Here is a 13,736-nt window from a genome sequence, read left to right as displayed (position 1 = left end):
GGCGATAATACAGGACGTACCACGTCCGCCGCTATAGACGAGGGTGGCGCTGGTGAACACTCTCAAGGTTCGCTTACACTACACATAAATACCCCCCAAAGCAGAACAACGGACAGCCGTCGCCGTTGCTCAGCTGGTAGAGCACCGGACGCAAAATTCGGTGGTCGTGGGTACGGATCCCACCGGCGGTATGTGGTTGTTTTTTCTTCTGCTTTGATTACGGCTTCCCTTGATAAAGACTACAAAATTAAGAAGAACATCCCCTAAGCTCCTTAGTTTCGGTCACTGTTGGCTTCTGTCATTTATTGCCTTGCTAAGTCACTCAGAGGATGAATTGCAAAGCATGACAAATGACTTAGGTTGGCCTAAAAATAAATATGCAGAAAATCAAAGCTATGTTCAACAGTTTAGCAACGGAACAGCAGTTCGCAATTGATAGCGGGGTGCTGGAAGTGGTAAGGGAATACATCTACTCATATAGGGCAGACGGTGACCACAGATCCTGATCACGAGAGTGAAATAACGAAGAATGGGATGCAGCGCATTTGGCAGGTTCTTTCAGATCATGAAAAGCAGTTTACCAATATCCCTCAAGAGAAAAGTATACAGGGCGTCCCAGCTAACTTGAGCCAAGGGTTAAAAAAATAAAATGAAAGAGGCAGGGGAGGAAAACCAGTTGCGTATTGCTGGCAGCCATCTTGTGCACCACAGGCAATTTTGTTTTGCAATTAATTGATTAATTAGATCATTTACCTACATTGCTAACTATGGACTTCACACTATAAATGTGGTTCGCAAAGTTGGACAGCAGCTACCCTCATTTCATTATTTGCAATACGGAATGCCTCCCCTGTGCCTTTTTTCCCAGCTCCAAAGAAAGCCCGCTACATACAACAACAAAAAGAACACGTGACTAGCGCATTCGCGCTCCAAGATCGTGCTGCGCTCAACCGTGGTTTGAGCAAACGTAATCAGTTGTGGCCGTGACTTCACGGCCCTGTTGAGGAGTAGGCCGATATGTTGGCGATGGTTCCTTCGCCCGAGTCAGGCAGTGGGCGCGCGTTGCGATTGCAGAGAACGCGCTCCCACTGGCTGACGCGGGCGAAGAAACCATTCCCAACATATGGGCCTACTGCTCGTGTGACGGGTGCGAGACACTGCCGTTTGTAAATGTCGCGATGTTTCGCCGCAAGTTTGGATGAACAAGACATTCGTAGTTTCTGAATATTTAAAAGGTTCGAACAGCGAAAGTGCGGTGCGAATCGATTCGAATAGAAAGTACTATTGGAAAAGTATTCCATAAGGGAGTAATTACTCGTTGGCATCCACCCAAGCGTAACCATATGGCTACAAAAGAACCCCGGACCTGAACGAACTTTTCTGCAAAAGCTGTATAGCGTTCCTTTGTATCCGTATGGCTGCGCCTGAGTGGATGTCAATGAGTAATTACTCTCTTATTACAAATCTATTCCACCTTGCGGGATTCCCCTAAACATTTGACCGCAACTATTCCAAGTTTCGCATATTCGCACACCCGTACTATGAACTGGAGTACATGTATAGAGTACAGCTGAGTCAGTCCGGCCACCGACAGCAGCCGCTCGCGTCGTGCCCGCTCAAAGAAGAAGTGATCCGGGATACCCGGGGAACAGAACACCTCGCTCGCTTCGCCGCGCGGTTGTATCGCGTTCCGACACCAGTCACGCTGATTCACCCCGACCAAAGAAAATGACAATGCCCACGGGGAGAAAATGAACTTCGTGCCTTGCGGACAGCAGAGAAAGCAGGGACAGTACTAGGACACTATTCCGTTCGGAACTGTTCCTTTCAATGCGTAAGGTGGTGTTACGACCACTCATCAGTGTCTCTTATCCTTGGAATAAAACTCCGTGCCGGAAGGGCCAATCGGAAGGCGCCGCTCCACAACGAGAAGAGTATACGGTCCTAGAGTGTGCTCATACAAAAACTAAATGCTAATCCGGTTAACCTTCCCCAGTTTATATAGAGTTATAGCACAGCGCGATCCGCTACCGTGATCCGCTTCCGCGGGGCGCCACTGCCCGTGCGCAGAACGTCATGGGGGCGACAGATGGCGCCACGTTGCCATCAGCTGCGTGCGCGCCTGCGCGTCGTGCATGTGCAATACGCACGCACGCACAAACAAAAAAACGCCTGTTCAGATAGATTATTAATCAGCTTCCCTCTTCTTTTTTCACCTCACAAGAAAATTATCTACGGTTGATCTGAATCTAATTAGGTTCTTGTCGAAAACTTCATATCTGAGTATTTTACTCCGACTGCTACATCTAACAAGTTCACCAGCACCAGTGAACGACAACGCTGTCACCAAATCTCGAGCTTAGAAAGTACCAACAGAAAAGGCCTAAAGACTGTGTTGGTAGTTCTGCGCCAGGCTTTTAGCAAGGTCTTAGAAGCCCGTTGCCTTCCGTTACGTCTGCAGGCCTCCAAAAAACTGCTTTTACAATTAGTTCACCCTGGAGACACCGGGACAGGTCAGGTGCTGCTTCGTCGACTACCGGCTAGGACCCAAGGTCACTTCTCTGCAGCCCTTCACACCCTAAGCACAGAGGGGTTGGTCACCCAAGGGACGCAGCTAGGTGTCAACAAAACCCGCCATGGTTTCACGATGACATTCACTGCCGCCTCGACATCCCAGGTTTACGCACAAAACGATCGCTACCCCTGGTGGAAGTAAGGTCCTTTGTTTCTGAACATCTGAACAGCGTCTACGATGACCATCTACAAGTTTATACTGATGGTTCTGTGAGCAGGCATGAACTCCTGATCAGCCGCATTTGTAGTGCCTGACCTCGAAATATCTCGGTTTGGAGACCTGCAAAGAGTAGTGTCGTGCACTTCGGCTGAATCATTGGCCACTGCAAGGTCGCTTAAACGCCTGTCTTTCTTCAGGCCACAAAGAGCCGTCATTTTTTCTGACTCAAAGGGCGCACTACAGCGCCTGCAACGAGGGACTCCCGATAATTTAGCCTCTGTTGTATCGAATGCGCACGAACTCTGCCTATACGCTGGTATGGTTGCACAAGACCGCGCAATCTCACCAATGTAAGTACACTATGATGCTGTGGGTGATGACCATTTTGTTTTAGCGTGCCCGCGTTTTTGTGCTGAGCTTGAGACACTCCTGGAAAACCTGAGGAGACTGAAAGAAAAAACAGTCACACGCACCTGTACCCTGAGGGCTGCCGAACTGAGCGGCGATTAGTGTCACGATCGCTGTTGACATTTTCAGAGGACACTGGCCTCATGGGACAGAAGTAGAAACGCAACCACTTAAATCAGTGACTCAGGCGGAGCAACTGCCGACAGGCCACTGTAAGGCTAATCCCGCCTGTACATTTACACCTACATCACCAACGAGCTTAGAAAGATAGAGCAAAATGCAGAAAGAGCATGCTTTAATCACAGTTCCACATCGTGAACACGACACGCATATAAGCAAAAAAAAAAAAATTCAGGGGGCACTTTGTCTAAAGAGCGTAGAGGCGTAGAGGTTTTCCGCATCACTTTGACTGCCTCTGTGGCACTGGTGACGTCACCACTGAATGAGGTCACACATAATGACTAATTACCAAGTAATGGCAAATTACTAATGGATAATTACTGATTCATGACTAAATAATAATTAACTGCTCATTAATGCCGTTTAAGCTTCGCCTTTAGGAGTGGAACGCGACAGCGTGTTGTAGTGCTGCCAGGGAGTCCACGGAACGCCACCACCCGTTCGGCGCGATGCCTTGCCCTTTGAACGCAACGCTTTTTGAGGAAAGGAAATGGCGCAGTAATTATCTGTCATCTCGGTGGACACCTGAACCGCACCGTACATGAAGGGAGGAAGTGGGAGTGAAAGAAGAAAGAGAAAGAGGGGCCGTAATGAAGAAAATGAAAATTGTGTTTGAGGAAAGGAAATTACGCAGTAACTGTCTCACATATCTCGGTGGACACCCGTCAAAAGCGTGACACCTCTGCTGACAAGCTTCTGCTGACAGCCTTCTGTCGACAACGATGAACAGCCCGAAGCGACACACCCATGAGCTATGAGTGACGTCTCACGCATAGAAACGCGAAACTAGCGCTGATGCAGGTTGGCTTAGGTATGTTTTAAGTTAGCCGTTTTCAACATCCACTGCGCTGCAAGAATTTTCCACCGCGAAGAGATGGTCGTATTCAAATATAAGCTTGTTTTTCTGTTGTTTTTTTTTTCCTACACGTCTTCCTTCTCCTGCTTGTGCTCACAACGACGTATTCAATGGGGTCAGACATTTCGCCATAATGCGGTGAAGAGGGATGAACTCGCTGACCACACGGAAGCTTATAAACAGAGAAATCTGATTTGCTGATTTACTCAACGTGTGACTCAAGGATTGATCCTTAATTACAGCGGTCATGCTGAGGTCCGAACATTACTACTCGGGGCATCTTAGCTCTGAGCGGTATAGTTCTAGGTCCATAACGATTTTCGAACGTTAAACTGAACGCATAAACCTCGCATCGAAAAAAAAAAAATGATTCGTTTCCTTCGCCTCATTAACGTGCTTCTGTGTAACCCGCTAGAGCCCTCTGGTTTCAAGAAGCCGCACCCTGGCTGGACCAGAGTTTGAAGGTCTACGTGTTTTGGATCGACGTATGGGCTCCTTTGTTCTTCGTACGGGCGTGCAGACGCAGTCAGTCACAATGAAATGGCCGATACCGAAGCGGAGTTTCACGCCTGCAGGCACATATGAGGAAAAAAAAAAAAGAAATGCGCTGCGCTTGAACGGGTCACCACGGGCTTAATACTTGAACACACCGCGAGATACATCTTGTAGCACAAGAATAACCACTCGCAGACCAGGACTTTTATCACACCAGTTGCAATCGAAAATCCAGCGAAAAAGAAAAGAACGAAAAGAGCTTTAACTCAGATGCAAACGCTCTGTCATTGATGTTCTGCTCAAAAAGCTAGAAAGCGGATGGGATCCGAAGTTATTAGAAGTTTTTGACTCTTGCACCGTTTGCAGCATCCCCAATATGAAAGCGAGAAATGTGGCTCGATCTAAATGCCGAGCGAAATTCGATCTTCCGCTGAAGGGGTGAAGCTGCCGACCGCTTTCTCGGACCTTAATCAGCAAGAAATGTTGTGGAAACCCATTTCGGTCCCTTCCTAATCTGTGAGGACTACGCTAAAACAAATCTAGGCAGGTACACAAACACAATGCTGTGTCTGGCCAAAAGCAACTGAGGAAAGTGTAGCAGTATATTCGTGCCGTCTCATTCTGCAGTCAACAGTTTGAACTGACACCTGCCGGGGTGGCTCAGTGCGCTGATGTACCGCATTTTGACGGAGGCGATTATAGGCACCTCGATACAGCGTTCGCGATGTGCAAAAGACAACCCCGTGCTGTGCAGTGCCAGTACACATCAAAGAGCCCCCCGTCGAAATGCGGCCGGTGCAGTTCCGATAACAATCTCCAGAACTCCTGGGCCCGTATTCTAAATTGCGTCCCTATGGAAAATGTCCCTTGCGGCGACACCTAGAATACGAGCCCTGATTTCGCGACAAGCGGTAGGCTAGTCATTCAAATGTTGAGCCCATTGGGAGTTCCGCAACCGGTACATTTAACCCCGTCCTGTCCGGGAAATAAATATAACGAATAAAACTTCTCGCCTTCCAAAATTTCGTCACACTGCGTTAGGCGACCCTTTCTCAAAATGCAGTTTGCGTATACTGTAATTTTATATACTGCGAGCGGGAACAATAACTGCTGGCATCTGTACAGTCTATATCGTAAGTGACAGGATGCCCAGCAAATTTGTCGGGCTGCAAAACCAGTGAAAGGCAGACAACGTTTTCACACACCGTGTCGACGCCTGGATATGCTAATCTCAGTGACGGTCAACGCACCAAGCCGTGCAAGCCAATCTAGCGATGTCAGAGAAGGCAATCAGTTACCGCGCGTAAGAAACTTATTAGCGGCACAGTTCGAAACATTCGCGTCGGCTGTACTTGCCATAACCGTACTGAGTGGCTCAGTGGTTATGGTGCTCGGCTGCTAACCCGAAAGACGCAGGTTCGATCCAGGCTGCGGCGGTCGAATTTCGATGGAGGCGAAATTCTAGAGGCCCGTGTACTGTGCGCTGTCAGTGCACGTTAAAGAACGCCAGTTGGTCGAAATTTCTCGAGCGCTTCACTACGGCGTCTCTCACAGCCTGAGTCGCTTCGGGAATAAATGAAACCATAACCGCACGAATGCGGAATGAGCGTTAAGTTCACACCGTCCTGCCACTGGCAACCCGAAGGATAAGGCGACTGATCACTGACCACCCCAGAATGGCAACTCCAGTCAACCAAAATTACAACCAATGGCCAACACGCGCCGTCACAGGCTCCAAAAGCAAGCACATAAGCTAACACCGCTTCATGGGTAAGCTGCTACCTGGCGCCTGCTTAACACATGCAGCGCTCAAACGTATAGACTGTTGCAACGCTAAAAGTGCACCGTAAAATGCTGCTCTCTGTTAAACCGCTGCTTATTCGCGCTGGAACTTGACGCAGAGGTGGCATACGACAGTCTTGTTTTTACAATACCAAGTTTGGATGATGTACTTTCCCGATTTGATCAGAATTAATTACATATACTCGTCGTCTGCAGCATTGGCCACACCCCATAAAAGCAGCTTTCGCATAGTGCGCATTTAGCGTTGCAAAAGTCTGCAGGGTCCTACGATATGAACGACAAGCAAGGTCTGAGCATTCAATTAACGATTACTCCATAAGCATGTTTCAATGCAGGCGAAACGCAAGGCGCCCGTGTACTGTGCGATGCCAACGCATGAAAGAACCCCAGGTACACCAGGAGGTCGGAATCATCCGGAGCCCTCCACTATGGCGACCCCCACAGTCTGAGTCGCTTTAGGACGTTGAACTCCACAAACCAAACCATACATAATTATGTGTGACAAACGCTTTTTCCTGTTTTCTAACTAGTTTTCCTCCTGGCGTTTAATACCTGAAAGTACTTTTTAGCTCTAGAAGAGAAATAACCCAAAAATTTGCGTGCGAACTGGTTTTTCCCTTACATCATGTGAGGCTACTAGCAAATAGCAACACGCGGCGGTGCTCTAGTCACTCAAATTTTGAAGCGAAGGCTTCACTACGGGACCTGGGGCTTCAATCGCGGACCGTGCAAATTTGACCTTCAGCTGAGTTAGAGGTCGAACCATGAAAAAGAGAGAAAGAAACTAAATCAATATCCATGACTGGGAGTCGCACCAGCGACTGCGCGAGCAGACCTCCTTTACGGGCCGCTCAGTGAGACCACTAGGCTGTCGCCGCTTTTTTTTCCCCCTGCTATCGCCGCAGCCAACACGCCTCGTGCTATTGTTGTTGTTGTCCTCTAGATAATGGCACCACGCTCTCGCGCTGTGCACTGGAGAACGTCGCCTTCGTCAACTTCCATCTGCTCCATCCCGCGGCACTACCTGCTCACCGTCGTCTTCTACGTAGCACAGATCGCTGCTTTCGCTCCGATTCGAAGGTAGTAAAAATTCTCTGTAGACTTTTGTGTGTGTGTGAAATGCTTGCGGTGGCAGTGAAAATAATTTTACTTCCATTCCAGAGCGACTGAAGCAGAAGAGCAATAACTGCCTCATTCACACTGATTATTACAACGATTCCAACTTGCTATATGCAGCAGGTCATTCGCACGGAGCCAATGAAGTGGCTACAGCTGCTACACAAAACACTAACGCGCGTACAGGCGCGGCTTACTGCAGACGTGTGGCGCATGCATGACACTGTCTTTCCGAACTGATGCAATAATAAAAAAAAAATTAAGGGTGGGAACAAAGGCCACTGTAACAACACGACGAGCTACTTGAGCCACCTTTCAGCACACGCCGCTCCCATCATACAAGTGCATGCAACTTCAATGCTCTCCATCTGTGCGCTTGACAAAATAGTTTTGCAATCAACCATTTCACTTATCATTGCCTTGACGTAATGCACAGCTCTGCCTGTCTAACACGACACAGCGAAACAGGGGCGCTGCGCGGCCGCCGGCTCTGGAGTCTGGTCTCGGTCGTCAAAAAGACCGCGAGCGCCACGATTTCTGCGAAAGCCGGAGACCGACTCTGTTTAGGACGATCAGCTGCTCGCGGACAGACCGTCGAGTCCAGACGCCACAGCCGCGACGCGCTTGCGCAACTAGGGCGCTTTCGTGACTCAGCTAGGCGCTTATGCATGCACTGTTGAGCGCCTCCAGCTACATCGATGGACAAAAGACGTAATAAATGAAGATCGGTAACTTACGCAGATCTCCTCGCCGGATGCCATGCCTCGGAATTACAAGAGAGTTCACGCTACGAAAAAGCACAAGTTTTTATTTGTTGCATGTTAGCTTTACAGAAACTCACGCGTCACTACCCAACAAATTTCAGAACCCGTATTATAGGAACGCTCTACCATTTCACAAAGCACTAATATGAGAAATACTTTTACTTTCACACTGCACAGCCAGCGAGCTTCCCATATTGCCAAATGAGAGGAGAGACATCAAAGCACACAATGCTATTTTTTATATCTGGAACGCAACCGCAGCTAGCATTGAGACTGTTTCTCTTAGCGCCGATTCATCTGCTGGCTGAGCACACGAGTTTTTGTATCTAGAGCAACGTAACCGCTTAAGAGTGCGGTCGCTAGATTTAACGCGGCACTTGGTTAAGCCTTTAAATTCCTGCAATTGTTAACTTTTCAGCGGGCTACTAATGGGTTCTATCAGCACTAACCTGTAGAAATGCAAGCACGTAACAACCGATTACCGCATTGGGCGGATGAGCAGTATCGGCTGTGTCACGAGCTCCTGTCTCCACCTCCAAGCGTCCAAATTCGTTCAACGTAGAACAAACCATCCGACCATTTGACCGTCCGTCACTGCGCGCTGATACGGAAACAGTGTTGCTGGTGTCGTGGGCGTCGTTGCGCAAGCGCAAGTTCGCAGCTCGCATGCGTGGTTCGTGACGAGCCGGCGCCAAAAGCTGCCAGTGGCTTCCAGATTCGTTAGATATTATAACTTCACTAACAAATACAGCGGTCCAATCCGTCTCGAATACCGCGCACCGACCTTCGTTTTCATCGTCACAAACGTGAGCTTACATATCTCATGTATCATACCCAAGTCTTACCTCCTGCACTTTATATCATTCAGCCGTTTTGCGCCGGCTGTGGACGGGAGAAAGCTAGTCAGTAAACAGCATATTTTCACTGTTGTCATTAATGAACACAATTATTCTTAAGAACAAATTGTCCTATTTTACGCTTACAAACGCTTCTTCAAATCGAACTGTGTGCCAGCCGCCAGGGGTCCTGAAATCGCTGTGACAGCTGCTTAGCTCAGAATGGCTCGCGCTGCCTGAGGTTGCTAGCCGAGTACTCCATGTCTAGTGCCATGTAGACTTCCAGCTGCTCGCGAATACCTGTCAGCAAGAGCGTGTATCGGTAGCGTACCTATGGTTAGTATATCTGCGATCTCCTGTTCGCGCCCCTTGAGTGTCTTTTTAATTTGCGTGTTTGCGTGTGGAATAGCTGGGAAGCTGGAATTTAGGCTTAGGAATGTTCGTACCTCTGTGGATCTCTGCTTCAGCAGTAATTGGTGCCTTACTCTGAGCGATAAAAACCACTAAGAAAAGTGAGCAGCCTGTGCCGCCTTTCGTGCGGCCGTTCACCGTTCTATTTTCATGATGACTTTGGCAGCCAAGAACGCACCAGGCGCATTTCGCAGCTGTCACATTTGCAGGCAGCATCTTTAATCGTCGAACGAGCCGGCTTGCGTGATAGCTGTTTGTGCTGGCATCTTGTTTTCCGTATTCCGGACTGCTTGCATTTCTTCGTAGTCTTGAGCGAGAACCAGGTTCGCGCACGAGCTAGTGCCTAACGTTTAGCTTCGATAGCCGATGTCTTGTGGCTTGGTGACTGAGGATTGTCAGGTATTGTGGACGACAGCGGCTCGCTGTCTGACCCGGACAGTTCTTTCTCGTCAACGGGGGTGCCTGGTTTGTCCAGGAGCCGTGCTGCCGCGCTCTTTTCTGATCTGGAAAACACGGCACAGCTGTCCTGAGCTCCCAGGCCGAACTGCAGACACCGAAGTAATAGGATGGATCATACAGACTGACGGTAAGTGTGTTAATAGTGATATAGTGAAACTCGCCGCGTTTCGTGTTCAGCACGTGACGCGGCGTGTTCTGGATGGTATTCGTATCCTTCAGCCTTTTTTTTTTCTTGTGAACCTTGTGTATGGCCGCCTTTCTGGACCTGTGAAGCGTATATCGACCAGTGGAATGCAGTGGACTACACTTGTTCGAACATCGACCACCGGTTAGCTGTTTGTATGTTTTGCCTTTCGTTTTTGCGATTGATTGGTTTTGGCTAAGGGCAGGAACATGCGTGCCTGGGATTGCGGTTTTTTTTTTTTTTTTTTACTTACCACTTCACGCTGTAGTCAGGGGGTGCATGACGTTTAGTAGTAGATTGTGCAGATGTGTATGCAACGGGAGAGGATGCAGTGTTGAGCCATTGGATGAATGCATAACTCTGAAAGTAATCAGATTAAGCATCGAAAAAGTTTTGCACTTATTCATGAAATTGTTCACAAAATCATGCACTGTTCGCAAGCAAGACTAACTTCAGTCAGATGAAAGGCATATGAAAATGAGTTATTCAACCCTTCATATTTTGTGTGTAAAAAAAAAAAGCCTGTAACTGTTCCAACAAAAAATTGCGAATCTGGAAAGCCTGCTTCATCGTTTGTAGAATATTCAGCACTTGTTTGTTTGTTTGAGTCAGAATGCTTTTTAGGTTGAATTCTCGCTTAATTGGTGCATCGGAACAGCATAGAAATAGTTGAAGGGCACAGATTAAAATTGTGATGTTAAGTTTAGTTAGATCGACTGCCATCTTTTTGTGTGTGCAAAATTCTTTTAATGCCACAGTTAGCATGGTAGTTTGCTGTGTTTGTGTGCATAAACAACGCTGCCTTAAGCTGCCAGCAGTACTTGTGTGTAATGCTGTGGCAGTACTTGCAACCTTAGTGATGACTTGTGTGGTAAAGTCACTAAAGATATTTTGCTATTCCAGAAATATTTATGAAAGCAATAGAGTAGTTCATTATGCATAGTTAGAGGCCAGGATGCAGGCCGGGCAGAGGAAAGCAGGCCAACCTGTCAGGTCGGTCTGCTATCTGTTTGCTACGGAACAAGGTTTAGCCCCGAGAAGTTTGAGCAGTGCCATCTCCTGTCCAGCATATGTGATGTCGCTGCAGACTTGATGCATGTGTGCAGTGCTTTGTAAAGGCCATTTACTGGTTGCAGCTGCGTCTCAGCTTTAGGTTAAAAAACGCTTTTTTTTTAAAAGACCTCTGACGTTATGGTTATGGCCTCTGTCAACCAATAAAAATTCAGGGGGCACTTTGGCTATCTAAAGTGTGTAGAGGCGAAAGTGTTTTCCGCACCACATTGACTGCCTCTGTGGCACTGGTGACGTCACCACTGGATGACATCACACAGAATTAGGCACTAATTACAAAGTAATTAATACTAATTACTAACTACTAAATTCTAATTAACTGCTAATTAATGACGCTCAAGCTTCGCCTTTAGGAGTGGAACGTGACAGCGTGTTGTAGCGCTGCCAGGGAGTCCACGGAACGCCACCACCCATTCAGCCTTGCCCTTTGAACGCAACACTTTTTGAGGAAAGGAAATGGCGCAGTAATTCTCTGTCATCTCGGTGGACACCTGAACTGCACCGTACAGGAAGGGAAGAAGTAGGAGTGAAAGAAGAAAGAAAGAGGGGCCGTACTGAAGAAAATGAAAATTGTATTTGAGGAAAGGAAATTACACAGTAACTGTCTCACATATCTCGGTGGACACCCGTCAAAAGCTTGACACCTCTGCTGACAGCCTTGTGTCGACAACGATGAGGCATTAAAGGCTTTCGCCTTAATATAATTCTAAAGCCTGATGCTGTTGAGCTGAGGTACTCCCATGTATGCCAAAAAGTTTGACAGTAAAGATGATGCGAAAGGCACGAGTTTGTCCTTGGTGTGTGCTTAACTTTTCTGTTGTGCCTGATATGAGCCCACTTTCATATGCCACATGTGAGCGTGATCTAGCCGTTTAGCACCATTTATGTGCCTTTCAGTTTGGAGAAATTACCTGAACAGAGTTTTTATTAGTAACTGTGAGCTTGTGAAGCCCTACTTCTGTACCTGAGTGCCTTCTAAATTGTGTGCAAGAGCAGCCTGGTTTACAGCCTATCATGCATGTGCCACACTAGCGAGGTTGGTGACACTAAAGGATTGAGGACTTCAGTTCCTTAATGTCATCCTTTTTGTAACTGGTGCCACACAGCCAGACTTGGGTCGTTACATGCCGTGATGATTTTTTGGATAACGTTGCATGCCCTGAGCATCCTGTGAGTAATTGATATATGCGTGCAACAAAAGGCAAAATATATGGCTATGGGTGCCTTCATGGTGAGTAGTGCCTTTTTTGTTTTCATCTTTTCTTTTTGGGTTTCATGCTTTTGACTGCACCTGCCAGCCCTTCCCACATGGACACAAAGAATGGAATTTAGTTCTTAATATTTGAAGTTTGTTTGTGCAATTTATTTTCAAAGCCTCTGCTACATGTTCGTGCATAATACCATTATATGCCACAGTCATGAAAGCTGTTAGAAACTTTTTAAAGGTTTCACATCAATCTTGAATATAGTCTTTGTCTATCAGCTCAGGAGATTGTGGGTATTTTTATAATTGGTATTTTGGTTGGTATTTTTACAAGCGAAATGTGTTGGGACATTACGGTGGAAGTGAAAAGCTCTTGTCTTATATTGATAGAAATTGGATGTGATGTGTGCAGGAAATGAGGAATTGCAATTTTAAATTTGCATTGAAGATCATGCAAAACAAGTGAAGTGACATTCTGTGGTGAGACTTGGGTACATAGTGTATCCCACAAATGTCACTACATTACCTAACTAGTATTAATTAATAAATTATGGTTGTTAGGCTCTCTTCAGTGCATCCTCACATGAAACTGCCATAGCGTTGACAAGTAGAATGCTAGAGTAGCGGCAGCCCTTACAATTTCACACATACCAGTGTGCTTACAAGAACCTACAAGTGTGCATATGTTAGCCTAGAAGTAAAGCGGCACTCATGTAGGAATGCGACAAGACTACAATCACAGTATTGCTTTCTTGTGGCTGGAACTGTGTTTTTGGTTGCAGAATTTTGCCAGCATCCAATTGCTGCGGCATTGTGGACGCACTTTATATGTATCCCGATCCTGGAAACAGTCATCAATGTTTCCAGCATAAAAATAAGTGAAAATGAGTGCGTAAACCGTTTGAAGAATTGTTGAAAATGTTTTAAGGCACTTCTGACTCACCTTGTTTCAAGATGGGGTTATTTGGAGACCAAGCTTTCCATTGCACCCCCCCCCCCCCCTCAAAAAAAAAAAGAAAATGAAGGGCCGATTCCTTTAATGTTAGAATTAGTGAATAGCGTCGTTTTTCTTTAGTACGTGAGGAAATTAGCCATTACTCCATAAGTCATCTCACTAGCTGAACAGCATCAGCCTGAAGTGTATTTAGGAACTCTACTTGTCATATACACTCTTCAGTAGTATGTTTTCTGACTGAAAGTTGGAAATAAATTATT

General features: G+C 46.9%; 2 protein-coding genes across 3 annotated transcripts in view; one reads left to right on the top strand and one right to left on the bottom strand.

The window, feature by feature from the left end:
- Positions 1-9,153, bottom strand: part of Nt5b (5' nucleotidase B) — a 92,318-nt gene extending 83,165 nt beyond the window's left edge. For both annotated transcript variants that reach the window (XM_089578636.1, XM_089578637.1), the window contains exons 1-2: positions 8,806-9,153; positions 8,330-8,379 (exon numbers count right to left, since the gene is read on the bottom strand). In XM_089578636.1, coding sequence (XP_089434762.1) covers positions 8,330-8,353 — 24 coding nt within the window. In that variant the 5' untranslated portion in view covers positions 8,354-8,379; positions 8,806-9,153. The remainder of the gene's footprint in view (positions 1-8,329; positions 8,380-8,805) is intronic.
- Positions 8,352-13,736, top strand: part of LOC149349606 (TBC1 domain family member 12-like) — a 24,278-nt gene continuing 18,893 nt past the window's right edge. The window contains exons 1-4 of the mRNA XM_089575469.1: positions 8,352-8,372; positions 9,108-9,162; positions 10,079-10,189; positions 10,336-10,390. Of these exons, the coding sequence (XP_089431595.1) occupies positions 8,352-8,372; positions 9,108-9,162; positions 10,079-10,189; positions 10,336-10,390 (242 nt within the window). The remainder of the gene's footprint in view (positions 8,373-9,107; positions 9,163-10,078; positions 10,190-10,335; positions 10,391-13,736) is intronic.

Source organism: Amblyomma mixtum, chromosome 3 (assembly GCF_055824585.1).
Source record: "Amblyomma mixtum isolate Tamu chromosome 3, ASM5582458v1, whole genome shotgun sequence".
Taxonomy (NCBI): domain Eukaryota; kingdom Metazoa; phylum Arthropoda; class Arachnida; order Ixodida; family Ixodidae; genus Amblyomma; species Amblyomma mixtum.
The sequence above is the reverse complement of the archived record's forward strand: the minus strand, read 5'-3'. Positions and strand labels throughout refer to the sequence as shown.